The sequence below is a fragment of the Peromyscus eremicus genome, chromosome 9 (genome assembly GCF_949786415.1).
Source record: "Peromyscus eremicus chromosome 9, PerEre_H2_v1, whole genome shotgun sequence".
In the NCBI taxonomy this organism is placed as follows: Eukaryota; Metazoa; Chordata; class Mammalia; order Rodentia; family Cricetidae; genus Peromyscus; species Peromyscus eremicus.
In genome coordinates this window covers 84,471,062-84,498,971 of record NC_081425.1, presented here as the reverse complement: position 1 = coordinate 84,498,971, position 27,910 = coordinate 84,471,062, and the positions used below count along the sequence as shown (strand labels likewise).

The window sequence follows — 27,910 nt, the reverse complement described above, 5'->3', positions numbered from 1 at the left end:
GAACCTGGAGTAGTGGTGAAGTTACTTTGTTGAAATTGTTAGCGTCGGTGGTTAATTCCAACAGAGCCCTGTGCCCAGACAGACACCCCAGGCCTGGCAGCTTGTTGTCCAGAAAGTGCGGGGCGGGGCTGAAGGCCACTCGTCGGCCTGGGGTGATCCGGCGCCCCGCCCCGCCCCCGCCCCGCCCCCTGGGGCGGGTCCTAAGGAGTCTTAACGCGCCCGCCCGCCTCACCGGGCCTCGGCCGCTGCTTGTCACCGCCTGAGCCGCCACCGGCTCTGCGTCTCTATCCCCAGAGTCCTCGTCCTCGCCGGATCGCGCCATGGAAGGTTACCACAAGCCAGATCAGCAGAAGCTGCAGGCCTTGAAGGACACGGCCAATCGCCTGCGCATCAGCTCCATCCAGGCCACTACCGCGGCAGGCTCCGGGTGAGCGCACGGATCTGGCGGGGCGGGGAGCCGGGTCCCACGGTCGCGCTGGCTCCGTGTCGCGCTGCACGATGTCGCCACGAGGGCGGCGGCGGGGGCGCGGTCAGATGGCGGAGTCTTCCGCTGCACCGGAGCGGCCGGGTTCCGCCGCGTGGGCCTCGGCCTCGCGAGCGCCTCCAGCCGGCCCGGGTTCCCGGCTCCCCCTGCACCCCAGCGCGCCTCCGAGCTCCGCGGCTGCACCCGGAGGCCACCATGACTGCTGGCGGGAGAGCCTGGCGCACGTGGGGGCCCCATCCCTCTCCACCAACCTGTTGGCTCCACTGACTTGCAGAGGGGGAAACTGAGGTTCCGGATTTATATCAGTTGTTCAAGGTCACAGCGAAAGCTGGCATTTCAGCCCTTGCACTGTAAGCGGAGAATGTGTGTAGAGCCCACCATTTTGCAGGAGACTCGGGGCCCACCCTTCCCCGCATCTCTAACCATGCTCTCCTCCTCGACACTTATTCCTACCCCTACCTTCTGTGGGTTGGGGTCCTGCTTTGGATCCCGGCGCCGCTGAGGACTTCAGGGTGGGGGCGGGGAGGTGACTCGTGTTCGCAACACCCTGGGCATGAGAAGGAAGAAGGGAGACTAAGATCAGACCCGAGCCAGGAGGTTGGAGGGCGAGGCCGGGAGAAGGAGGTTTGCCAAGCTTGTAGAATGAAGGCGCGGGGCCCACACGGAAAGGGAAGTTCTGGGGTAACGGTGTTTCCACACTGGGTGGTTTCAAGAAATTCTGAGGTTTCTGTCGGATTTGGTGTGAGACCACTGAGACAAGGAGGTGTGGGCTTCGCGGAATGGTTTGGGGGGACTGGGTTGGGAGTGTTCAGAAACCCAACTAAGCTGTGAGCTTAGAACAAAGACCAGAATTCTGGATTCTGGCCAGTTCCATACAGGATATATTATTAGAATTAATCTCTCTGGCCTTTTAGCGTGGGTTCCTACTTACCCTTCGTGCTTTTGAGACGGGGTGTTCTCAGAAGGTTTGGGCTGGGAGCCCTTTGCCACTGTACTTCCCATGCATACTTTGGACCCGTTATCTCTCTTGGGTTTAGATCGCTGACTGTGGTGTAGGGTGTTCCCTGCCCAAGTAGAGAACTGACTTCCTTTCAACACGATCTTCTCCTTAGCTTAGCACAGAGTAGGTCTTCGTGTCCTATATTGCTTGTTCTCTACTGGCCCCTACGATTCCCTTCAGGTCTGAAGTCTAGCCAGAGAGGCGGAGCAGTTAACTAACTGCTACCTCTGCAGCTGCACATTCTACAAAACTGATAAGCATTCAGACCTTGCCAAGATCAGGGAGCAGCTAGGCGGGAATTCCTGGAGTAACACAGCATCCTTGATTCCTTCCTGATAATCAGTTTACACATGAAGACGCTGAAAAGGAGTGTGTTACGTCATTTGCCCAAACTGGTAGTCAGTGGCTACTTAGTATGGCCTGGCATGGGGCTGGCTTCTCAGAAAGTTCTCTTGGGCGCAGGGCGGATAGCAGGCTGGAGAATGAATGAAGGGGCAGAGGAAAGTCAGGTATAGCTTGGAGAGAAATTAAGTAACATTTTCAGCTGTAATAGGGCTTACTTCCAAAGCAGGGGTGGTCTCCAGGGGAAAGTGTTGCAGGTGGCTACAGAGTTACACCAATGTTTTACATTGTAGCCTTAGGAATTCCCTGGACTCTGAAAGTATCCATGTGCAAAATGACAGAGGTGGGTATGTAAAATACGATGTGTGTGTGTGTGTGTGTGTGTGTGTGTGTGTGTATGTGGTGTGTGTTTGCATGTTTGGGTATATTTTAGGTGCAGAAAAGTACTACTTGGGAAAATGTTTTTTCAGCAGGAAGTAACATTGCTCCTCAAGCCCTGTCACAAGAATGATTTTGAAATGTGTGTGCAAAGAGGGTATGTGTGTACAGAAAATATTCCAGGAAGGCTTGATATGAGTGTGTTCTGGCTCCTGAATGTTTATTTGGAGGCTCACTGCAGTGAGTGAGTTCCATCAAGGCAGGTTCAGTACTGAAGTTCTGACCCAGTCAGGAGCAGATAGCCAAACTGACCACCCAATCGATATGTCCCATTTTCTGGGACAATTTGGGATCTGGTAGAGAGAGAACACTTTGGTCCAGTCTTCAATGGCCACCCACTGAGGCTGGACATCCTATCAGTTAGGGTCCAGGTTGCTGATTTCAGAATGGCAAGCGGTCCTGAGTGGACCGTATTGTCTCATCAGCCCTGTGAGCAGCAGGCCTCATCAGGCCACAGAAAGTCAGCACACTGGCCTCTGTGTGGGGAGTGGGGTGGGTGGAACATCACAGAGGCCTTTCTGTTGAGGCAGCACCCACAGTGGCTGGACTCGCTGGGGTCATCTTCCACGTGCCGATGCCGCTGTGGCAGGGGTCCAACTCATCCAAGCTTTAACAAAAGGAAACTCCAAAGGCCTTGTCAGAAGTGGCCGGGTTGCTGAGTTTAGTGGTGAAAGTTCTCAGCCCTCACCTTGCAGGGCTAGACTGTGTTAGCCAATTGCAGCCAAGTGTCATCTGCAGGAGCACCCCAGTCAGGCCTGACTTACAGGGGAAGTAGTCTGTGCTTTCAGGGAGTCCCTTAGTGTTTCTGACTCCACAGCTTTGGAGAGAGTACCTGGGAGGATAGGGTAGGCCCAGACCCGGCTTGTGAGCACGAGGAAATAGATCTAATCCTTCTCTGTTCTGAGCAGTGATGTCCTTGTCAGGAAGACCCTACTGTTCTCAGTGCCTCAGTTTCTCCATCTTTAAATGATGGGATCATAGAAAGCTGGTTAGTCTTTTTTTTTTTTTTTTTTAAACTGTAATAAGATACATGAGGCACTCTAACTTTGCAAAGAAATTTTTTTCATTTATTTTGGTTTTAAAATTTGTTTATTTTGGTTTTATTTTGGTTTTAGACTTATTTTGTATGTGTGTGTGTGTGTGTGTGTGTGTGTGTGTGTGTGTGTGTGTGTGTTTTGCCTGCATGTATGTATGTGTACATGTACATGTCTGGTGTCTATGAAAGTCAGAAAGAGAACATTGGATCCCTTGGAAGAGGAGTTTATGGGTGATTGTGAGCCATTGGGTGGGTGCCAGGAATTGAACCTAGATGCCTGGCAAGAGCAATAAAGTAGTTCTAACCCCTAAGTCTGCTCTCCAGCCCAAAGAAAAGGTTGTTGGTTTTTTTGGTTTGTTGTTGTTGTTGTTTAAACTTGTAATTTTAGATGGAGAGAGTCCAAACACGTGAGGGTAAGGCTCATGGTGGGAATATGAGAGAAGAAGAAACACAGCTAAGCAGGAAGTCGAAGAGCATACACCCTCTGCTCCCCCAAGGACCTTCCAGTGTTCCATACCACCTCTGCACCCCGGTCCAAACCTCCAACATGTAACACATAAATAGCATCCAAACCATGATTTTCAAATCAGGTCCCTTAGGAGTGAGGCTGAGGGTTTGGGGTGAGCAGACCCTGGGGTCTCACTGCCTGCTCTTGAAGTGGCTGGAGCTTTTCCTGTCCCCCAACTCCGGCATTCAGGGGCATTTTGACCAGATGTGCAGAGGACCCTCTCAAGACTCTAGCCCCCTGTGTGGCTTCAGCCTCATGGGGCAGAACAGGGCTCCCAAGGGCCAGCTTCTTTTAGGCTGCCTGGGGACATCTGACTCCTCCTGCCCCTCCTGGCTCTGACTGAGGCAAGAGCGAAGCGGTTGAGATTGCCCCACCATTACCAGCAGCAGCAGCAGCCATGTTTCTCAATTCAGGGTGAAGACACCTGGCAGCTCTTGAACTACTGGGCTCTTTGCCTGGGTGAGCCCTGAATCAGCAAAGCTAACGGCCAGTATTCCTTAAACCTGGGAACAAAGGGGCGGGCGCTAATTGGGGTCTGCTGGAGATCACCTCGTGGCTTCCTGTGAACTCAAACCGACTCCTAGAGTTGGCCTCTTGTCTCCAGAGCCTGGTCCCATGGAATCAGGAGCAGTTCTCTTCCCCAGGGTGTCCAGGACACCCCTGAGACCAGGGACCTGGACAGAGCTGGGGCTGTCGTATCTAGAGGTGAGGTCGAGCAGAGCTCACAGTGGCGTCTCTTGCGTAGAAGTTGGCTGCATCCCTGCATGGAGAAGCGTGTGATGGCTGAAGGCGGTACAACTCGTCTGGGAAGTACAGACACCCGAGAACTTCCTCCACTGGCCTTTCTCAGCACTGCCCTCCTTCCAGAGACAGATCAGTAACTGCCCCGTGGAGGGACACTTTGCAGAGTGAAAGGTTTTGAATGTACACGTCTGACTTGTTTTGTTTTTGTGGTATTAGGGAGTGGACCCAGAGCCAGGCATGTACTCTCTACCGCTGAATTGTATTCTCAGCTAATTCTGAGATTTTGTTGTTGTTGTTGTTTGTTTTTCAAGACAGGGTTTCTCTCCGTATCCCTGGCTGCCCTGGAACTCACTCTGTAGACCAGGCTGACCTTGAACTCAGATCCGCCTGCCTCTGCCTCCTGAGTGCTGGGTTAAAGGCATTCGCCACCACTGCCCAGCTAAGATTTTTTTTTATATCTATGGTAATTTTAGTGAATTTATTACCTTTAATTTTAGGACATGCCCCAGCCTCTGAAAGACCTCTCTGCCCATCTGCAGTTTCCTCCCTTCCCACACTGGCTCAGCTTTCCTGTCTCTGTAAATTTAATTCTTCTGGATATTTTATCATAATGGAATTGGACAGAATGAGGTCTTTTGGGTCTGGCTTCTTTCACATGGCATAATATGTAGATTTGTTCACATGGTAGCATGGCTTTTCATGCTTCATTTCTTTTTACAGCTTCCCTTGTATGTCACACATTTTCTTGCTTTTGTCCTACCCCTGCTGGTGACTGGCACTGGGTCTCTGGACAGGTCACTTGACTTCTGAGGACCCTGACAGTCCCAACCCTAAAATGAGAAGCATGTTAGACCTGATATGTGATAATGTCAATATAGATATTAACTGGCTCAGGAGAGGTGTCGTCAGACAAAGATCTGAAGGAATGGTCTGAGGTCCAGGATCAGATTCATTCTGGGTGGGAATCAGCTCACTGTTGACGGACTTCCATCTGATACCCTGAATTTATTAGAAACAAGGCTGGCCTGAAACTCACTTTGTAGAGCAAGCTGGCCTTGAACTCATGGGAAACAGTCTTGCCTCTACCTCCCAAGTGCTGAGGTTACAGATGTGTGCACCACACTCAATTTACCAAATATAAGGGGAGGGGAACATGTGCACAAATTAACCAAGTGTGGCAATACACACCTGTAATCCCAGCTCCGTTTGGAGGACCCCAAGGGCTCACTGACCATCCCGTTTAGCTAGTCGGTGGGTTGTAGATTCAATGAGAGACCCTGTCTCAAAAAATAAGATGGGATCGATGGAGGGAGGCGATTTCTTTGTCCTTTTCCTTATCTCCCATTCTCCCATAAAAACACCCCAAATGCCCCTTTATTCTGTTTTATAGTGTGTATACACTGCATTTGTATGTATTCACAAACAATGTGGTCGTCTCTGTCATGTCTCTGGTGTGCTTTTCTCACATGCTGTGTTTGTGAGGTAACGTTGATGTTGGGTCTGTAAAGGGTAGGTCCCTCGTTACCTCTGCTATCTGTGTTCCCTTGTGTTTCATTCATCTGTCCTGTTGATGCATGCAGCATTGGTTCCAGACCATTTCTTGCTGTTTAACATGGGAGCCTTCTTGTTTGTCCCCCAGGGTACACATGGAACGTATGTTTGCGTTCTTCCGTGTGTTCCTGTGTGTGTAGGCTTGCTGGGTCTCGGGGAACAGGCCTCTCTGACACAGTCTTTCTATGTGGTCAAAGTGGCTCACGTTTTCTATCTTTTTTTCCGGGTACATTTGGGTAAACTACATTTCCCCAGAACTGTTTTGTTTTCAAATCTTTTTATATCAGGTAGGTCAGAATAGTCACCATATATTTGTGCCTTGAGTCCTATTAAGAACAAAAAAACAAGCGGGACAGTGGTGGCACACGCCTTTAATCCCAGCACTCAGGAGGCAGAGCCAGGCGGATCTCTGTGAGTTCGAGGCCAGCCTGAGCTACCAAGTGAGTTCCAGGAAAGGCACAAAGCTACACAGAGAAACCCTGTCTCGAAAAAACAAAATAAAAAAAAAAAAAAAAAAGAACAACAACAACAAAAGAACAAAAAAACAAAACAAACAAAAACAGGGTCTTTACTGGAGCCCAGGCTTTGAAATGGCCGTCTGCCTGCCTGCCTTGGGCTCCGGAGTGCTAGGGTTACAGGCATATGTCACCACGCCTTGCTCTCACTGCTGTGTCTGATACTGCTCTTCTCATAAGAAAATGAGTCACAAGTTGGCTAGATTTTCGGTGTCTCCCCACTCCTCACACCACCCTTGTGAACTAGCTTTTGGTCTAGAGGTGTATGTAGTGTGCTGTCAGAGGGCTTGTTCTCCTTGGCAGCCTTGGGTTTGATCCCGGAACTGGCCCTGCCAAAAATAATAATTTAGAAAGAACTAGCTCTGGGCTCTGGTTCTTTATAGTATGTATTTTCTTTTCTTTTCTTTTTTTTTTTTTAAGATTTATTTATTTATTATGTATACAGTGTTCTGTCTGCACGTATCCCTGCAGGCCAGAAGAGGGCACCAGATCTCATTACAAGTGGTTGTGAGCCACCATGTGGTTGCTGGGAATTGAACTCAGGACCTCTGGAAGAGCAGTCGGTGCTCTTAACCACTGAGCCATCTCTCCAGCCCCATATTTTCTTACTGTTTCATGAAATTCTAGGGTTTTTATTTATTTTGTTGTTTTACGTGTATGAATGTTTTGCCTGTATGTCTGTGCACCACATGCATGTGGTGCCGACAGAGGCCAGAAGAGGGTGTTGGATCCCTGGGGTTGCAGATAATTGTCAGCCTCCATTGTGAGTGCTGGGAATTGAACCTGGATCCTCTGGAAGAGCTGTGAGTGCTCTTGCTCTGAGCCACCTCTTCAGCTTTTGCTTTATTTTTAATTTTTTTTTTCTGGGCTGGAGTGTTAGTTCATACCTTACAAGCTTTAGGACCTGAGAACCCCTCAGAGCCTGTGGACGTGGTGGTGTATGCTCATAATCCAGTGCAAGTGAGGCAGAGACAAGTGGATCATGGGGCTCAGTGGCCACCCAGTCTAGCTTAATTGGTGAGTCCCAGGCCAATGAGATTGTCTCAAAAATCAACCAAGGACCGGCGGTGGTGGCGCACACCTTTAATCCCAGCACTCGGAAGCCAGAGGCAGGTGGATCTCTGTGAGTTCGAGGCCAACCTGGTCTACAGAGTGAGTTCCAGGCCAGCCTGAGATGTTACACAGAGAAACCCTGTCTTGAAGAACTGAAAAGTAAAAAATAAAAAAATAATAAAAATCAACCAAGGTCACAGCACCTGAGGAAAGACCACCAAGACCATACCTTGGCTCCTTCATGCACACACATGTGTACCTGAACACATCTTTTTTCTGCTCTCTTTAAGTTCAGTCCAGTTTTTTTGTTTGTTTGTTTGTTTGTTTGTTTGTTTTAGTACCCCCTTGGGTGCCCGAGTCTTTTCTTTTGTAGATTTAAGCATTGGAGGCTGCCATGGTGAGGCCATGAGTGCTTGGCCTCTCTGGTTTGTTCATTCACCTTGAGGCCCCTTGGGGGATCTTCTCTGGCCTTTTTCTACTGGGAAGCCCAAGAGTAGGAATGAATGTTATAGGGGTGGACGCCCTCCTGGAGAGGGGACCAAGGAAGCTTGTGTGTGATCTGGAGAAGGCCAGTGTGTGTGTGTGTGTGTGTGTGTGTGTGTGTGTGTGTGTGTGTGGTGGTGGGAGAGACATTATTGGGACCTGGTTCCAAACTGCACTCTTTCTGGGTAGACTGAACTGATTGAGATTGTAAATGGCCCCTTGGGCCAAGGCAGAGTTATTTGTTTAACAAGCAGCCGAGTGTACTTGTAACTCCTGTGCAGCACACAGAACAGGCAGTAGGGTGACTATCCCCACCCCTCACGCCACCTCTGCTCAGATGCATCTTCAGCTATGTTTTCCATGGCACCCACAGGTATCTGATTCGGGCAGGCTGGATTGCAAGGACAGTTCGGTCTTGAAGCCACAGGTCCCTGTGCTTCTGGCCCCACAGGTGTTCTAGAAATTTGGGCTTAAGAGTGGCCATGTCTCCTCGGTGCTCAGCACTTCACAGTTTACAGCAAAGATCCTCTCTCGATCTTTGGCTCATTGCTTCTCTCTTGCCTGGAGTGATGGGCGAACCAGAGTCCTGGTCTGTAGGTGAGCAGTTGAAGGCCCTGAGAGGTTTGGCACCTTGTGCCTTCAGCCACTATTGTTGCTGGTTGGTCTTTGGTCTTTTGGGGGATCCTCCACCCAGCTCCCAAATAAATCACACACATGGAGGCTTCTTCTTACTTATGAGTGCCTGGCCTTAGCTTGGCTTAGTTTCTAGCCACCTTTTCTTAACTTAAATTATCCTTTTGCCTCTGGCCTTTTCCCATTCTCTTACTTCTGTATCTCACTCTTAATCTGTGGCTTGCTGTGTAGCTGGGTGGCTGGACCCTGGAGTCTTCCTCCTTCTCTGGCTCCTAGATCTTCCTCTCCTCCCAGATTTCTCCCTCTATATATTCTCTCTGCCTGTCAGCCCTACCTATCCTTTCTCCTGCCTCGCTTTTGACCAGTTCTTTATTAGACCATCAGGTGTTTTAGACAGGCACAATAACACAGCTTCACAGAGTTAAACAAATGCAACATAAACAAAAGTAACCCAATCTTAAAATAAGCCACTAGTGGCAGTGGCCAATCCACTTTGTACCTTTGCATTGGCTCTCACTGGTTCCCCGAGATCCCTTCACAGCATCCCCATTCATAAACAAAGAAGCAGAGCCTCCTGGAGATGAGCTAAGTCACATATCCCACATGATGCAGCCCATATCCACACATCCCGCCCCCGCTGAGAAAGCACTTAGTGGGTATGAAGACTACATCAGCAGCTGGCCAGATGTGTTGTAGGTACCCTCTTCAGGGGCCTAGCAAGGAAAGCATAAATCAATAGTTTGTTCCACATATCAACTTATGGGATCTCCTGTAACTCCTCACCTTCCTCCATGTCTGCTGTGTGTGAGCTTGGGCACTCCTCTGCCACAGACGTCACTCCGCCATACAATTTCTCTGGGTGTCCTCCTTAGTTATGGCCATGCCAGAGTGTCACCCCTTGGTCAATAGGCAGAGTCCCCGTCCTTATCTCTCTTCTTGGGGCCCTTCCTTCCCGACTGGGGCTTTCTCATAACAAGCCATGCCATTTCCCGTTCCCTACCCCCCGAAATTTTATTGCATTCATTTTTTAAAAAGATTTATTTTATTTTTAGTTGTGTGGATATGGGTATGCATATGTGAGTGCGGGTGCCTGTGGAGGCCAGAAGGTGTCAGACCCCTGGAGCTGGGGTTAGTTACAGGCAGCTCCTCATGTGGGTGCTGGGATCAGAACTTGGATCTTCTGCAAGAGCATTTAACTGCTGAGTCGTCTTAGGACTGGGGCTGTACTCAGAGGGTAGGAAGGGCAGTTGGCCTGGGTGTTCTCAACAGAAGTGGGAGCTGGGGGCAAGGGGTGAGGGTCCCGCTGAGACTGACAAGAGTCTCTCTTTGACATGTCCTCACCTCCCTCTTTTCAGGTGTAGTGTCTTTCCCCCATGACCAGGAGTTCATAGAGATGGTGAAGTATGAGGCTATCGTGTGTTGGGAACGTGGGAACTAAACCAGCATGGACAGTTCTGGATTCCTCTACTAACCTGTCTATTGCTGGGAGCGATTTACGGCTAACTTGATGGGGAGCCCCCAGAGGGGAGGAGGCTGCTGGTGTGAATCCCACCCAGGGTTGCATGTGCCCTTGGGCTTGGTATTGGCATGTTTTAGTGTGAAGCGCCTCGAGCAACAGCGTCAGGGCTGAGCCGAGCTGCATGTGTGGGAGGCCGACCTTAATACAGTGTGGCTAGGCAGACTGCAACTGGCCGGAGCGACAGCCTCTGGCCTCGTTCCGGGGTAGGGACCGGGTTAATCAAGTGATCCTGTGAAGCCTGGACTCACATAGCCTCTAGGATATAATCCTCGTGCTTTCTAAAACCATTCAGTTGTCAAAATAAGACTCTGAAATAGAGACCCTACCACTCCAGAACTGGAAGGGCAGCTTCCTGCTTTTGCCAACCCCACCTCAGCTCTTATCTACCGGCAGGCAGGAGGGGTTTGTTATTTTTATAATGATAGCCTTTGTGGAGATGAGCTTGTGTGTTGCACGTTTCTGTATGCTAGCCTTCAGAGTGTCCATTCAAAAAACAACCAGAAAACTAAAGTCCGATGTTTCAGTTTGCAAACCTTCCCTTACCCCTCTGCCCGTGGCCCCAGTGGACCCCGGAGTGGGCAGACTGCTCCTTATAAGCAGGTGGCTTCTGGGCAGTCTCTTTGGGGTGTGGCTCCTTGACCAGTTAAGCCCTCTAGGAACTCCTAGGTAGGGACTAAGCTCCACCCCCCATACTGGGTACTCTTGGCATGGGATGGCAGTCCCTGGTACCCAAGCCAGTCTAGATCCTAAGCTACCAACAGTAGCCTCCTTGAAACATATACTTTGTTTCTAAGTAGTGGGAGCCCATGGCTCCCTCCGATGAGCCCTGCCTGTGTGTGTTCTCCTCAGAACAGGCATCCCCAGGCCCCGACACGTGCCAGAGTGGATGTTGTAGGCCAGGGTCTGTGGCCAGGATGCTCATGCCTGTCTTCTCTCCTTGGCCACAGCCACCCCACATCATGCTGTAGCGCTGCCGAGATCATGGCTGTCCTGTTTTTCCATACCATGCGCTACAAGGCCCTGGATCCCCGAAACCCTCACAATGATCGCTTTGTGCTCTCCAAGGTAAGAGCCCTGCTGCTAGCCACACCTACCTGGGGCCGGGCCCTGTGGGTTCCCTGGAATGGTGGTGAGCGGTAGCCCAGCCCCAGCCCACCCTTCCTTCCCTACCTGCTCAGCCTACTCCCCGCTCTGTGCCTTGTGCTGAACTGACAAGTTGAACTTGAGCTAAGGGACCAAAATGAACAGGTACGGTAGCCTGGTACATCAGAGACTTCACAAAGCGGGGTAGGGGGCAGAAGGACCTGCGCTTCTCTGCTGGGTGTGTGCTCAGTTTTGATGCTGACAGGCAACACTGAAATCCAGGTCTGGAGATCCTGTGTCGCCTTCCGCCTGAGCCTCTCTGTGTTGTGCCAGCATTCTGAGGGCCAAAGCTTGCTCTCCTTGTGAGTGACAGTCCACTACAGTTGGGGAGGGCCGACACCCCGTGTTTCCTCTTCTAGTAAAAATCACAGCCGCCAACCATACCACAACTGCCCGAAATCCACCTGTCCTCTGGCCTGGCTCAGCAGCCTCTGGTTTCCCGGGGCAGGCTGTGAGGCTTAGAAGTCTGTCCAAGTCTGTCCCATGCCAGCAACCGGGATTAGGGTGGCGGCTGCCTGCTGGGGTTTTGGACTTGTCCAGCTGCACAGCTGTGCCCCCTGCACCTGTCATGGTGCCTACCCACTTTGGACTGTGGGAACTTTGGGCTGAAAACCAAGCGTCTGGAGAGGGTTGAAAGGGGAGAAGTAGCCTTCACTGGCTTCCTCATCTGAAATGGATATCCTGGCTGGCCAGCTCGGCCAAGGCCGGGAGCAGCATGTGCAGTGGAAACGGTCCCTGCAGTTCTGCCTCTGACCTCCTTGTGCCCCTCCCCACAGGGCCATGCAGCTCCCATCCTGTATGCAGTCTGGGCTGAAGCTGGCTTCCTGCCTGAGGCAGAGCTGCTGAACCTGAGGAAGATCAGCTCTGATTTGGATGGGCATCCTGTCCCGGTAAGTCACCCAGCAGGGAGCCTCCTGGGCCTCTGCCTCGTCTCCCTCTTTCCTAGGCACGAGGGAGAGGGGAAAGGCAGAGGAGCCGACTATGATGAGGAAGGAAAAGAGAGAGGTCCGTGGAGAGCCAGTCAGGAGGTGATGGCAGAGTGCTAGTGGTACCTACCTAGGGAAGGAAGTGCTTTGTCCCTTGGTGCCAGGTTGATCCCAGCACATACTGATGTATCACAGGCACACTGTGGTCTAGGTGTTCACGAGAGCCAAACACTCTCTATTATCTGTTATAATCCCTGTTACCCATCTCTAGCTGCTTTATGTGATCAGCTGTGTTTACAGAGGAGGCAGTTGAGGCCCAGAGAGGTTTAGTTCCCACCCTGAGGTCACACAGTTCACTAGAGGGCAGGGTTTAGAACTGAACCCACTCCCAGAGTGACTTTGCTGTCCGAATAAGAACTCAGTCTCCAGAAGGACCTTCTGCAGGGGCCCTTCACTGGCTTTGGGTGGGGATGCTGCCCTGGCTGCCATGGCCAGAGAAGCCAAGACCCTAGGGGGTGAGTTGGAAACGCTCTTTCCTGGCCCCTTGAATAACTGTGGATCTCTGTTACGACAGAAACAAGCCTTCACCGATGTGGCCACTGGCTCCCTGGGCCAGGGCCTGGGAGCTGCTTGTGGAATGGCATACACAGGCAAATACTTCGACAAAGCCAGGTAACCCAATGCTCCCCACTCCTACCCTTGGTAATTTTTTGAGGGGGTTCCTCAGTGGCCCAGGCTTAGCCCCTCCTACATTGCCCCGGCTCCTCTTCTTGCCTGACTGGGGCTGAGTAAAATCAACAACATGTGCCCCCTTCTGCCCTCAAAGCCCTGAGATGGTGAAGTGGCCAGCACCTCCTTTCAGATGAGACCAACTCAGACATAAAGGACCCTCCCAGAGTCTGGCTGTCTGGTCAGGTTTGCATCCTGAGTACATGGTGCTACCACGTGCCCTCAGTCTGGTGCCCGGCTCCTGAAAGTGTCAGAGCAGCCTGCCTCCCCACCCCCATGTCTGACTGGGTACCGGGAAGCTTGGCCGGGGCGACTTGCCTTTGTGTATGAAGAGGATTAAATTATGTTCTGGAGGGCAGGGTCCTCGAGGCACCTCCCATCAGCTAGTGTAGAGACTGAGGTGGGTGGGTGGGTACAGCCTGGTGGATAGCTTAGCTATTCTGGCCTCAGGAGGTTTTTCGAACTCCCAGTGCCCTTGGGACAGATTTCAGCCACTTGATCTGCTGTGGACAGGTTGCGCCTAAGAAGCAGAGTGAACAGGCTGCTAGGAGTAACCACTGGTCCGAACAGTTCCTCCAGTCCACCGTGTGGGAGCAAGACTGAGTGCTGGGTTTCACCTGGAGAAGCCCCACTGAGGGGAGGGGTGTGAGGGGTCACTAGGAAGAATACTTACCTAGATCTTCTGGTCTGAGTGTCCAGAGGCACACCCATCGTCCCCAGGTGCCCTGAGGGCAGGGAGTTTCCTAGGAGGGCTGGAGGGGAATGGCCTACAGCCAGGAACATCACTTCCCTGTAGGCCAGCCCTGCTGAAGAGAGGCCACAGCCAGGTCCCTCTGGGCACAGGTGGCTGTAGGAAGCCTGACTGCCCCGCCCCCATACCGGGAAGCACCTGCTGTTCGCAGGAAGTTCTTGGGCGTGGGGCTTCTGGATCAGCTCTCTGGAGAGACCCAGCCCCTCAGTCCAGGGTCACCCCCAGCACAGCCTTGGCCGCAGTTCCTGACTGAGCTTTAGGGCGAGCAAAGCTACACCCAGAAATGATTCACTCTGAGAAGAAGTGTCGCAGAGGATGAGGTGTATGCTTAAGAACATTTTATCTGGCCTAGAACCAGGGATGTGAGTTAATTATTCCCTACAGCTGCTTGAAATAATTCCCTGTGAAGGATCGTTTTCTGACCTCAACATAATAGAGCAAACCAGTGTAGGGAGAAGGGCTTTAGTGGGTTCCCAGAGGCTGTGGTGGCTTAGAGCCAGGGTTAGCTGAAGCCTGGGCCCTCAGACAGTACCGTGTAGGGGTGGGGTTGTGGGGGGTGAAGGGCCAGGGCACCAGGAGATTATCGGGCCCATCCAGGCACCCAGAGCTAGCATGCTGATGGAGCCAAATGGGTTGCTGGCATACTCTCCCTGTAAGCTCTTTTAAAAGTTTTTTGTTTTGTTTTGTTTTAAAGTACATTTATTCATCAACAATGATACAATTTAAAAAAAAAAAGTTTCTCAGTGTTTTCTAATTGCTGGTATGTTGCTCTTTGAGATTCAGGGACAGTAAATCAATGTCCCAGGGTTTTCAAAATTATATTTTAGACGTATGTCTAACAGTCTTCATGCTCTTGTTATTTGAGTTGCTAAAATTCTTGTTTACAAGAATAAAATACACTAAGTTTAGTAGCAGTTAGAAAAGAACACATCCTAGAGAGATAGTCCATGGAAAACAAAATTTAAAATTCAGGTCCCCTAGAAGATAACAGCCACTGTGCGGTTACATGTGGACACTGCCTACTTAGCACTGAGTTACAGAGCAGGGAAAGGAAGGAAGGAAGGAAGGAAGAAAGGAAGAAAGAAAGAAAGAAAGAAAGAAAGAGAGAAAGAGAGAGAGAGGGAGGGAGGGAGGGAGGGGGAGAGAGAGAGAGAGAGAGAGAGAGAGAGAGAGAGAGAGAGAGAGAAAGAAAGAAAGAAAGAAAGAAAGAAAGAAAGAAAGAAAGAAAGAAAGAAAGAGTGTGTGCATGGCCTTAGCTCTCCTTTCCTTATTTATCATTTGTAGTTCTCACTGCTGTGGCTAACCTTCAGTTTGTGGTCCCCTTGCCTCAGTTTCTTTCACAAGTGGCTGGAATTACAGGCACGCATCAGCAAGTCTGGCTCCCTTTTCTTGATTCTTAACCCCTTTCCCTAATTGAAATCTAATAATATGTTTCTTCCACATTAAGTCTTCATAAAAGGATTTACAAATTTGTAACCCTAATGTAAGTTCACATTCTGCTTTTTAAAACGCTAACCTTTCCCCTCAACCCCTACCCCACCCCGCACCCCACCCCCCACCCCGGTTTGTCATAGTGAGGAGGCGAATGTGCATATGCCGTGGCGAGGTGTGGAGGTCAGTGGATAACTTGAGGACAATAAGGGACTTGGGGAGCTGGACTTCGGTGGTCAGGCGTGGCATCGGGTACCTGCTGAGCCCTAAACATCTAAACAGTCTACCATGGCCATTTCCTCAGGGTTAAACTAACAAGAGATGCTTTAGTGTCTCTAATGTCCTGTCCTGTGGGTACCCTGTGTCACTTAGCCAGTCTTTTGTTGGACGTGCAAGATGGTTCCCGTGAGCGCGGGCCTTTCTCTTAGTTCCCGACGCCACCTTACAGCCCCCGGCCCTTGTTTATTGTTTCCTTCTAATCCTGTAGAGCTTTCATTTCTGTGGTCTAAGGAATGGAGTAAACGGAATCTATCCCGGTTAACATTAAGCTGGCATGCTGGACAGTGCATGCCTTTGATCCCTGCACTCAGGAGGCAAAGCATGTGGATCTCTGTGAGACAAGGCTGCATAGTGAGACCCTGTCTTAACTACAAAAAAATGAATCACACACATTAGGCAGGCACCTCTACCTGAAACTAACAAGTTTTTAAAGACTGGCCTACGTCTTTGTGATTTTTCAGCACGTCTCACATCTTTGGGTTTTTTTGCAGGCAGAGTGAAGGCCTTGTCTATACTGGGTTAGCATTCTTCCACTGAGCTACTCCCCCAGCCCCAACATCTTTGAATTTTTTTGAACCCTGATGTACAGAGTAAGTCTAGTATTGACAATGCTGTCATTGACTACCGGGTGCCTTCTTAATTCACAGCCTCTGGAGAGCCATGCTGACAGGTACTTAAGTGGATCATAGTGTAGTGCCAGTCCCTAACATTTGACATCTGGCATCTCCAGCTAGGGTTAGCCCGGGCTTCTCTAGGCCCCCGCATCTATTCACAGCCTCATTCCCAGCGTCTCAGGACCTTAGGATGCTCTCCTCTCCTTAGTATTTTGACCCTGTGGGACCAGCCCTGTCTCTGATCTGAAGTACAAGGCTATGTTGTAACCCAGCTTGGTTCCAGTCTGACTTTGTGGAAGTGGATTGGACATGGGACACAGCCATTCCACCTCCCTAGAAGCTCTGGAGGTCAGGATCCCCACATGCCTATCTCTCTGGCTCTTATCATGGAGGTCCTTTTGGGGAGCTGCTGTGTCAGACCAGAGCTCCTTTGGGGTGTCTGGGCCCTAGTAGCCTTAGGAAGAGAGAAGATGGCTTGAGGAAAACCATGTTCCAGAAAAGCGTGTGTCTGAAATGTGGGCCCTCCCATCCAGGGTACCAGTGGCCCCACCTAGTAGACACCTCACAAGAAAAGGCCCAGGCAGGGAAACATGCAGGAAGTTCTGTGGCCTGGGCCTGTGGAAGTGCTGAGTCATGCTGACAACTCCAGCTGCCTAGCTATGGGCCTGTAGTCAGTTGGAGGGCCTTTCTCTGTGAGCCCGGCCAGGCAGAACCACACAGCTGAATACTGGGCAAGGTGTAGGGGTACCCACCTCCCCATCCTGACACCCCTCCCTCCCTGTGCATTTCTATACAGCAAGGAGCTGACAGTCCAGGACACAGTCCGATATGTAACTTCAGACACAAGTCCTTTGACTGATCTGAGTGTTTTCTTGGCCTCTGTGGATTTGGGGAATTCCTCTCAAGGAGGTCACTCGGCTCAGGGCCCAGCACCAACCATGGGGCGGGCCCATGATGGAGGCAGTTACTCTTGGCTACTGCTACAAGACCTCCAGATCCTCACCTCCTTTTACCCCACCCTCCAACAAAAGCTCTGCTCTCTCAGTAATGTACCCTGATTTCATACTTGTACCTTGACACCCTGCTTTGAGAAGACCGCCCTTGCCGGTGTGGAGGGGAGAAAGCTGTGCTGGAGGAACTTGCAAAGAGCCTCCCTGTGAGGCCCTACCTGGTCCCTGTGCTGAGCAGCTCTGCCTCGTCTCTTCCCCCAGGTTGACTGAGCCCAGGTTCCCAAGGTCCCGTCTATCCAGTCTTTGTTGGGGAGGGGTGCCAACCCCCCAAGTCCTTCAACCTCTCTTACTTCTAACTCTTGTTTCAACAGCCCCAACTCTGATTCATACTGGCCAGATCCCCATTATCTCAGCAGCCGGTCCTGAGGCTCCTGGCAGCTTGCTTGTGGAGTGTGGGCTGGCCTTAGGGTCCCAGTGATGACATTGACCTTGTCGTGTCCCTGCTGCCTGCTCTACATGGCCATATGTGGCTGGCTGCACCTCTGTCCGGGTTTCTTGGGAGGGTGGTGTTGAGGGCCTCACTCTCCCAGGAGAGAGGGACCAGCCCTCCCATGAGCTTTTGTCCACAGCTACCGAGTCTACTGCATGCTGGGAGACGGGGAAGTGTCCGAGGGCTCTGTCTGGGAGGCCATGGCCTTTGCCGGCATTTACAAGCTGGACAACCTCGTTGCCATTTTTGACATCAACCGGCTGGGCCAGAGCGACCCAGCTCCCCTGCAGCACCAGGTGGACATCTACCAGAAGCGCTGTGAGGCCTTTGGGTGTGTATGTATATTAATATACCCAAAAAGGTGGTGGTGAGGGCCTAGCTCAGTGGTAAAGCCCTTGCCTAGCATGTACAAGGCTCTGGGTTCAATCCCCAATGGTGGTGGGGTGGAGTAGAGTGTTAGGGTTCACAGGGCTGTCCCAGCTCCTTGACAGAGGTTAGATAACATGGTTGAGCGTATAAAAGTCTACAGTATCTATGGAGGAATCAGGTGCACACTGAGCCAAACATTTTATGAATCTAATAACACGTGGGCTCCAAGCTCGGTGCATGGTCTCCAAAACATCTCTTAGGAAATGAGTGGATCAGGACGAAAGGACGGGGCATGAACTAAGCTTTGAATTATTTGAAAGGAGGGAAATTAAAACTAAGCAAAGGAAGCAGAATAATGTAGGAGAAAGGAAGAAAGTCCAGATTGGAAACAGTCGTGTCTTAGACTTTCCAGCTGGAGTTCGGCCATGGGGTGGCATGCAGGCAAGCTCCCAGATGCTGGGCCCCATCTTTCCCTGGGGGCTTTTCAGGGTCCTCTGGCACCTGGCTGCCCCTGACCCTGTGCCACCTCTGTCCCCAGTTGGCATGCCATCATCGTGGATGGTCACAGCGTGGAGGAGCTGTGCAAGGCCTTTGGCCAGGCCAAGCACCAACCAACAGCCATCATCGCCAAGACCTTCAAGGGCCGTGGGATCACAGGTCTGTGTGTTTCCCCATCCCCACAGAGACCCTTGTGCCTGGAGAAATGCCTGTCATTTTCCTAGAGTGACTGACTGGTCTCAACTGAGCTGTATAGACAGGCAGACGCTTCCTGAGTGAAACAGCCCCTTAGTATATGGTGTCACTCAATGGACTGTCCCTGCCAGCTTCAGCCATCTGCCCTGGGTTCCAGTGTAACGTGGCACTGTGCAGCCCCGAAGCTCCTGGAAAGACCTGAATTCTCCCCCAAGGAAGCAGGGCCCTGGGGTAGTGCCTGGCAGAGACCTTCCCCAGGCCTCCGACAATGGTTCCCTGCTTGAGAGTGAAGCAGGCAGGAATAGTCCCTCCCCGACACCCACGGCTGAACTCCAGATCCCTTGAGGATAAATGGAAGGATCAAGCTGTAAGTGATCAGAGACAACGAGAAATCTCACCCCAGTTCTAATGGTTGTGATAAAAAAAAGACAGAAAATGGAACCGGGGGTATGAGGCACATGCCTGTGACCCCAGCACTCGGCTGGTGGAGGCAGAAGAGAACAGGGTGACCCTCGGCTACTTAACGAGTTTTGTTTTTTTGTTTGTTTTTTTTGTTTGTTTGTTTGTTTTTTTTTTTTTTGGTTTTTTTTTTTTTTGGTTTTTTTTTTTTTGGTTTTTCGAGACAGGGTTTCTCTGTGTAGCTTTGCGCCTCTCCTGGAACTCACTCGGTAGACCAGGCTGGCCTCGAACTCACAGAGATCCTCCTGGCTCTGCCTCCCGAGTGCTGGGATTAAAGGCGTGCACCACCAACGCCCGGCTACTTAACAAGTTTTAAGCCAACCTGGTTATGTGAGGCTGTGTCTCAAAAGGAAAGAGGGACTGGCAAGATGGCGTGGTAGGTAAAAGTGGTTGCTGCCAAACGGGATGATTTGAGTTCATCCTTGGAACCAACATTGAGATTTAGGTTTGGAGGTGCCTCAGACTGCCTGGTACTGACTGGGAGGGTTGGTCTGTCTGTTCTTGGATCTGCTTAGGCTACAGTGACATAAGGTGACCTCAGAGGGTGTTAAGCCTCACTGGTCCCCAGACGGTGAAGCTCTGAAGGGATGGGAAGACCTCACTCTGCTCACAAATGTGTTGGATAAACTTAGTAGTTCTCTCTCCTTCTGGTCGTCCGCTTCGTTTTCCGGCAGGGGTTCCTCCCAACTCCCCCCAAAACTGAGTCTGAGTTCTCTAGCATGGGCTGCAGAGTCTGGGGCAAGGGCCTGCGGGGACAGTGGCAAAGGGGACACACATCTGCCCACACGTGGCTCCTTCTCCTCCTGTTCATCTGAGCCATTTCCCCGAGTGGTGGGCGGGCATGCAGAAGTTCTCTTCTGTGACCCTCTTTTCCTGTCCCTAATAGTGCCGGGTTCTTCTTTTCCGTGACACCGCCATTCCCATGATTTCCCTCTGTGGATATTCCTACCTGACCTTCTGTCTTCTCCAATACCCGCAGGGATTGAAGACAAGGATTCATGGCATGGGAAGCCCCTCCCCAAAAACATGGCTGAGCAGATTATCCAGGAGATTTACAGTCAGGTCCAGAGCAAAAAGAAGATCCTGGCCACGCCCCCTCAGGAGGATGCCCCTTCAGTGGACATTGCCAACATCCGCATGCCCACCCCACCTAGCTACAAAGTGGGGGACAAGGTACCTAGTTGGCTCTTTAGTGATGGATTGAACCGGGATGGGGCTGGTTCTCTGGTTTCCCGGGGTCTAGGCCTTCTGGAAAGGAATGAGTCTATGGCAAACAGGGAAGCTGAGGCTCCTTGTCTGCTCCTGATGCCGGAGTTACGTGCCCGTAGAGGCTCAGAGAGCGCAAGGGACTTGATCACATAGTAAGCTTCTAGTTTAAAAGATTGGAGTTCAGGGCTCCTTCGTGGTCTGGTAAAGGCTAGGTGGAGCGGTCTTGGTCTATGCTTTTCTCTGAGTAAAGCTTTCTGACCCCAGGCCCTTGGTCTTCTTGTGTTTTGGCAGTTTCCAGGTCCCACTGGGCTCATTTTTTTTTTCTGTTTCCCTTTTTATGTTGTTGTTTTGAGTTTCTTGATGCCAAGTTTCACCGTGTATCCCAAGTTTGGCCTCAAATGGAACAAACTCTTGCCTTTGCCCCTAGTGCTGGCGTTACAAGCATGTGCTACTCCTAGGCCCAGCCTCCGTTTCCATGTTTATAGCCCCTCAGAAGCTTCAGACAAGACTCCAGGCCTCAGCCCTACACATGCCTCGGTGGTACTCAGAGCCTTTGTTCCTCCCTACAGATAGCCACCCGGAAGGCCTATGGACAGGCCCTCGCCAAGCTGGGCCATGCCAGTGACCGCATCATTGCCCTGGACGGGGACACCAAAAATTCCACCTTCTCGGAGCTCTTCAAAAAGGAGCACCCAGACCGTTTCATTGAGTGCTACATTGCCGAGCAAAACATGGTAGGTAGGCTGAGAGGCACAGCCAGCCACAGCTGCAGAACCACCATGATGGGGCAGCGGCAGGCTGATGCCCTCTTCCTCCCTGGGGCAACCATATTGGCAATGCCAAGTGTCAGCCATGGGCCAGCTCAGAGAAACCACAGGAGCAACTAGGACCCCACACTGACCTTTGACCTTGAATGGCCACTTTGGGGGTGATTATTCCCAAGGGACAGTTACATGTGGGAGGAGCTTGCATGTAGGACAGGTGTGGTGGTAAAGGGGACCTGCTGGCCCATAGAACCTTTTTTTTTTTTTAATTGGACTCTCATGTATCCCAGGCTGCCCTAGATTTCAGTGTGTAGCTAAGGCTAGCCTTGAATTCCTGATCCTGCTATATCCCAAGTGCTAGGATTACAGACGGCTACCATACCTGGTATCAAAGGAAAATGATCTTGGGAGAAGTTTTGAGGTGATTATTTCTAGTCATAGGAGTCTGGGGTTGGGAAACAGGTTACAGATCTACAGAGGTCTCGCGTGAATTAGCGTGCTAGGATCATAGGCTCTTCCACTTCCCACGTGTGGCCTCAGGAGGGTTCTGGGCTCCCTGCTTCTTCAGGGCTGACCCGCCCTTCCTGTCCCCAGGTGAGCATTGCTGTAGGCTGTGCTACCCGCGACAGGACGGTGCCCTTCTGCAGCACGTTCGCGGCCTTCTTTACTCGGGCCTTCGACCAGATTCGCATGGCAGCAATCTCGGAGAGCAACATCAACCTCTGTGGCTCCCACTGTGGCGTGTCCATTGGTGAGTTTAGACCGGATGCTAGCACCCACTACCTTCCTCAGAGCGGTGGATGTGGGAGGGGTTGGGACCAGGGAGCCAATCATCATCTTCTTCATCTTTTCAATACCCCAGGGGAAGATGGGCCCTCACAGATGGCCCTGGAAGACCTGGCCATGTTTCGGTCAGTCCCCATGTCAACCGTCTTTTACCCGAGCGATGGAGTTGCCACAGAGAAGGCGGTGGAATTAGCAGCCAATACGAAGGTTAGTCATGCAGCTGTTCTTTTTGAAGCTAGCTCTTCCGTAAAGAGGCAGAAGAGGAGGCCAACACAGAGGCAGAGTTGGTCACTGGATGCCCAGGGAGGCATTTCCTGACCTTGTTGTGGTGTTTGTATAGCGAGACTAGGAAGAACCAAACATACCATTCTTAGTACATCATGGCATCCAGTTGGACAGTGGACAATATTTGCCCTGCTTGAGTTGAAGAACAGAGTAAATGGTTCAGATCAAGAGCTGCCCTGCCACAGAGTAGCATATAGAGCTTCCTGTTTCTTGCCTGAGAGCAGGGCCCGGCCTTACTGAGGCATTCTGGAGACTAGCCCCACCGAGAAGTCAGGCCAATCAGTCTACTTTCTTGCTTCCAGTCTGAGATTAGCCAAGCTGGGAATGCTCCTCATGTGTTCAGAGGTGCCAGCCACAGGGAACAAGTCCCATCTCCTTGCTGTGGCAGCTGGGACGCAATGACTGTAGTTTATAATTAATTGATGGCTGGCAGAGTCTTGCACCTGGGAAGAGTGGCCATCTAGAAGACTCCGCCCTCTGTCACAGGACAGATCTAAGTGCTGTCCTGTATTTCTCAGTTTATCTGTTCCAATCTCAGGGCATCTGTTTCATCCGGACCAGCCGCCCAGAAAATGCCATCATCTACAGCAACAATGAGGATTTCCAGGTTGGCCAAGCCAAGGTCAGTGTGCTTCGTGTCTGAGAGAACCCCAGAAAGACGCCGACCCTGCTGCTACTCTCACTACCAGACCCTACCCTGGCCCCTAGTCTGAACTTCACTGTCCCCATGTCACCCCCAGGTGGTTCTGAAGAGCAAAGACGACCAGGTGACAGTGATCGGGGCTGGTGTGACTCTGCATGAGGCCTTGGCCGCTGCTGAGCTGCTGAAGAAAGGTAAGGAGGAAGGGACCAGGAAGGCCACGGACTGAGCGATGTCTACATGTTACACAGACTCTTATCTAGTTAAAGGGTGACCCTGAAGCCACCCTTTGAGTCATTACACCATGTCTAGCAAGTTCTGGGACATCTGATGACTTTAGTCCCAACCTGTGGTCCCAGTACATCATATCAGAGGCCTTGGAGCCCGACAGTGAGGCTGGAGTCACAGCTCAGCTGGGCTCTAGTTAAATAAATTACTGGCCATCATTGTGCCTCTGTTTCCCCGTCTGTAAACTGGTTCTTAACCTTTATGACTGTCCTGAGGACTTAGGTGTGACTTTGCATTAACACCATTATTACAGGTATTAATGTTAGCTAATGATATCGTAGGGCAGACATGAAGCTCCTCTCCATAGGATCACCAGACATGCCACATCTCATGCTGTGAGCACCAGGAAGCGAAGGGTAGTAGCTTGGTTTGGTGACTTCAGAGTGGCCTGTGCGGTATGGGGGCAAACAGGCCTGAGGCTGTAGCAAGCCAGGCCTGAGAGAGGTCCAGAAAGCCCCTCCCAGGCTGGGCGGCCGGGCGTGGTGAGCATCGAGCTTTTCTCCGAGAGGGTCGCTGGCTACAGCTCTTCTTCCTATCACTCCATAAACCTTTGTCTTAGATCAGACATCTGAAGCCCCCCTTTATCCTCAAAGGCATAGGAGGATGAGGACCCCCACATACCAATCTGTCCTTGGACAGTCCACAGGGCACACAGCTGACCAGGATCTCCCAGAGGGCGTTGGCAAGCAAAGTCTCGACAGCCAGCCCCCAGAGAGTAGTTCTTCCTTGGCCCACAGCTATGAGACAGTCTCCAAGACACCCCATTCAGGATAAGGGGCCGCTGAAGTGCCACCACAGGGCAGGGCACAGCATGCAGCCTTTCTCTTAGCCGTGTTCTGGTCTTCCCTCACAGAGAAGATCAGCATCCGAGTGCTGGACCCCTTCACCATCAAGCCCCTGGACAGAAAGCTCATTCTTGACTGTGCGCGTACAACCAAAGGCAGGATTCTCACGGTGGAGGATCACTACTATGAAGGTAATTGGGCTGTACCAGACTGGGTCGGGAAGGCTAGAGAAAGGAGCAGGGGCCCGGGAGCCAAGGTGTAGACAGGGCTCGGAATTCCTCTGAGGGCAGTCTGCCTTTGCCACTCAGCACTGACGGGGCTCGTGGATCTCAGCCAGCAGCTGTGAGTTAGCCGGGTCCCTAAGCCAAAGCCTAAGCCTCATAAGAGGCCGAGTCCCGACTGTACTGACATAGGGCTGTGGGTTTTCTGGCTACATGCAGAATGTCTTTTTTAATCCTTTCAAAGCATCTTCTACAAGTACATGCCACTTCTTTCTTAGAGAAGTCTCTGAGGAAGACATGAGCTTCTAAGGTCTAGTGCACAACTTGGGGTCAAGCTGACCTCCACCTGTACCGCACATGTGTGCACACACATACTAAATAAAGAAATAAATGGAGGAGCTGGAAAGGCTCAGCAGTCTTCCAGAGGGCCTTGGTTCAATCCCTGTCACTAACATAGCAGTTTAAAGCATCTATGACTCCTATTCCAGGGGACCAATTTAAAAAAAAATAAAATGTTCCACAGGCACATTAAAAATATTTTAATTACATAAAGTTAAGTGTCATGGCAACATCCCAGCACTCAGGAGGCAAAGGGAGGTGAATGTCTGTGAATTCAAGGTCACCTTGATCTACATAGACCAGCCAAAGCTACAAAGAAGAATGGATGCGGGCCTGGCTCAGGTGGTAGAGTCCTTGCCTAGGGTGCAGGAAGTCCTGATTTCTACCCCCAGCACTGCATAATCGGGCAGGTGGCTCACACACAGAACCCCAACATTCTGGAGGAAGAATTAAAAGAATCAGAAGCTCAGGATCATGGATCAGGCTTTTTCTTTTAGGCCACCAACCAGCTCCCAAATCATGACACAGAGACTTATTATTAGTTTTGAAGGCTCGGCCTAGCTTAGGCTCGTGTCTGGCTAGCTTTTTTAACTTAGATGAACCTGTTTCTCTTTATCTACCTTTGGCCTCTGGGCTTTTTACTTTTCTTTCCTTATATGTATATCTTACTTTCACTGCCTCTCATATCTGGCTGGCTGGCAGCTCTGGCTTCCTGCCCCCGGAGTGTTCCCCTTTTTCTCCTCATTCTCGTCCTCCCTCGTTCTTTTCTCCTTCTTATTCTTCCTGCCTGCCAGCCCCGCCTATCCCTTCTCTGCCTAGCTATTGGCCGTTTAGCTCTTTATTAGACCAATTAGATGCCTTAGACAGGCAAGGTGAGACAAATGCAACACATCTTTACATAATTAAACACACATCCTTACGTCAAACGCAGCATAAATAAATATAACATGCCTCAACACAGTTAAAGTAATATTCCACAGCATAAACAAATGTAACATATCTTTACATCCTTACATCATTAAACAAATGCAGCATAAATAAATATAACACACATCAACACAGTTAAAGTAATGTTCCACATCATAAACAAATGTAACATATCTTTTTATAGTTAAAATAATATTCCACAGAGGCTAGAGAGATGGCTCAGTGGTTAAGAGCCCTGGCTGCTCTTCCAGAGGTCCTGAGTTCAATTTCCAGCAACCATATAGTGATTCACAACCATCTATAATGGGATTGATGCCCTCTTCTGGCACTCAGGCATACAGGTAGACAGAGCACTCATATGTTAAAAATAATAAATAAATAAATATGTTTTAAAATAATAATATTCCACAGCAAGGTCATCCTAGACTACAGTCAGTTTGAGGCCATCCTGAGCTATCTCAAGAAAAAAAAAAAAAAGAATAGAGTAAGAGTGCACATTCTAAGTAATGGATTACTTATTCTATTACTGTGATGGATTAGTGATGTCTGCTCTGGCAAGGGGAGTGGAGCATATGCAATCTTTGACATTTGGGCTCAGACTAAGACTTACCTGACTTTCCTTTCTCAGGTGGCATAGGTGAGGCTGTGTCTGCTGCAGTAGTGGGTGAACCTGGAGTCACTGTCACCCGCCTGGCTGTTGGCCAGGTACCAAGAAGTGGGAAGCCAGCTGAGCTGCTGAAGATGTTTGGTATTGACAAGGATGCCATTGTGCAGGCTGTGAAGGGCCTTGTCACCAAGGGCTAGGAGGGCATGGGGTGCTGGGTGGGGGAGCTGCACATTCCTGCGAGGTTCTGGCAAGGTGCTCAAAGATGTACTGAGAGGAGACAACAAGACGTAAATATATGTTTTGAGAAAAATGAACCCTGAGACCATTTTTTTCTCTTTGTGAACATATCCAGTGCAGGTTGTGGGACGGATAAAGGGAGAGGGAGACAGTTGGTGCTCTCGGCTTGGGGTCGGGATCTGGTGTCCCCAGGAATCACCTTCCCCTGTCCAGCTTCTACAACTGCTCCCTGCCAGCCACAGCCAGGAGACACTGACTGCACCCTGCCATTTAGCCAGTAACTTTCCTGGATCCTTCATAGCCTCCTCATGTCCCCTAAGGTCCTGCAACTCTGCTGTCAGAACTTGGAGTGGAAAGACTCATTTGTTCCTAGTCTTTGTCCTTTTGGGGGACATGAGCCACTGGTAGGCTCCCTGGTTAATACTCCATGCCCTTGGGGAGGATGAGGCACATTTGTAGAGCTGTGCCCTTGTCTGCCCTTGAGTCTGGGCAGAGGAAGCTGGTCAAACTGATCAGCTAGTAAGCTGCTTGGCCAGATCTGGCTGTGCTGGGGGCTGTGTGGCACCAACTCCAGAAACAACAGGGAAAGTAGGTCTCAGGGAGATGACTGGGACTTCTCAGTGGGTGACTGGGTTCAGGGTGAACCCTGGGAGGGAGGCCTTGAGCCCCACATATCAGAAAAACGTCTTTAGCGAGAAAAGCAGGCAAGCCATCTCCCTGCCTGCGACAACTGAAGGATAGTGGGAAAGGGCTGCTTCTCAGCCAAGAGTTTGGAGCCCTGACATAATTACAGTGTTTTTTTCTTATATAGTTCATAACAACAACAAAAACCAGTAAACCTTAAAACCAGAAGTCCGGGGTGCTTGGTCACCACCTGGTGGTCATCTGTGGTACTACAGTGCTAAGCACACGCCCTGCATAGGAATCTGAGGAAGGAGACTAGGGAAGGCATCGTGTCCTGAGCTCTGGGCAGCAACTGCTCCCAGCAGGTGATGGAGGTGATAGTCGCATTACTGAACACCTCCAGTACTTTGTATGCATATATTTTATTTATTCCTTACTACAAGATAGCATTTTAGAGGTGTGTCTCAAAAGACATGCCTCTTGGTCTAATGTGGAAAGTAAACCAAGTACAACTTTGTTTTTTTGTGGCTCTTACCTTTTTTGTCCCTGTGGCCTCCTTAAAGGAGAAGCTATGCAGTCAGCCTTATGTAGAAGTCCTTGTCCTGGAGGAGCAGCCTACAGCTTAGTGCCCGTGTGTGTGTCTGCAAAGTTGCTGAGCTCTCTAGAGGTTCCAGGCCCACGTAAAGATGTTTCCAAGAGCAAAATGGGACAAGTACACTCCGCTGTAGGACCTAGGAGGCTCTGCTTAGCCTCCACCTACTGTGAGCTGAAGGGTTTGAGCAGGATTAACTAATGCAAGGCAGACGGATGAGAACTGGAGGTGCTAGGGCTTGAGCTGGTGCAGGGCTCTGAGAATGGATTTCATAGGTGCCTGTGCCAGCTGTCAAGTACAGTGAGAGCAGACTTGGATATAGATAGCTTTGAGGAGCAGGTAGGAGTGGCTAGACCACTTGCTAGCTTGTGTAAGGCTCTGGATTCAGTCCCTAGGCCAGCAAGGGGTGGGGTCGGGGGAACACTTGACTTCCAAAGCGGAGACAGGAGGGGATGCTTCCCTCATC

The 27,910-nt window shown here is 50.8% G+C and overlaps 1 protein-coding gene across 5 annotated transcripts; it reads left to right on the top strand.

The window, feature by feature from the left end:
- The first annotated feature begins 215 nt into the window (after window positions 1-215).
- On the top strand, window positions 216-26,305 carry Tkt (transketolase). 5 transcript variants are annotated; one of them, XM_059273950.1, is made up of 14 exons: window positions 216-427; window positions 11,254-11,371; window positions 12,226-12,339; window positions 12,950-13,047; window positions 17,759-17,950; window positions 18,527-18,645; window positions 20,120-20,313; window positions 20,919-21,083; window positions 21,708-21,864; window positions 21,976-22,106; window positions 22,723-22,806; window positions 22,925-23,018; window positions 23,966-24,088; window positions 26,013-26,305. In XM_059273950.1, the coding sequence occupies exons 1-14, from the start codon at window positions 321-323 to the stop codon at window positions 26,186-26,188; spliced, it is 1,872 nt and encodes a 623-aa protein (XP_059129933.1). In that variant the 5' UTR covers window positions 216-320; the 3' UTR covers window positions 26,189-26,305. The 5 variants fall into 5 exon arrangements, with proteins under 5 accessions (XP_059129933.1, XP_059129936.1, XP_059129935.1 ...); XM_059273953.1 differs by lacking the exon at window positions 216-427 and adding an exon at window positions 683-834; XM_059273952.1 differs by lacking the exon at window positions 216-427 and adding an exon at window positions 1,149-1,247.
- The last annotated feature ends 1,605 nt before the right edge of the window (window positions 26,306-27,910 follow it).

Bases quoted from the DNA above. Each gene is read 5' to 3' on its own strand.
- Tkt (XM_059273950.1), top strand. From the start codon at position 321: ATGGAAGGTTACCACAAGCCAGATCAGCAGAAGCTGCAGGCCTTGAAG. The intron at 17,951-18,526 runs GTGTGTATGTAT...CTCTGTCCCCAG, and splicing joins AAGCGCTGTGAGGCCTTTGG to TTGGCATGCCATCATCGTGG. The intron at 23,019-23,965 runs GTAAGGAGGAAG...CTTCCCTCACAG, and splicing joins TGCTGAGCTGCTGAAGAAAG to AGAAGATCAGCATCCGAGTG.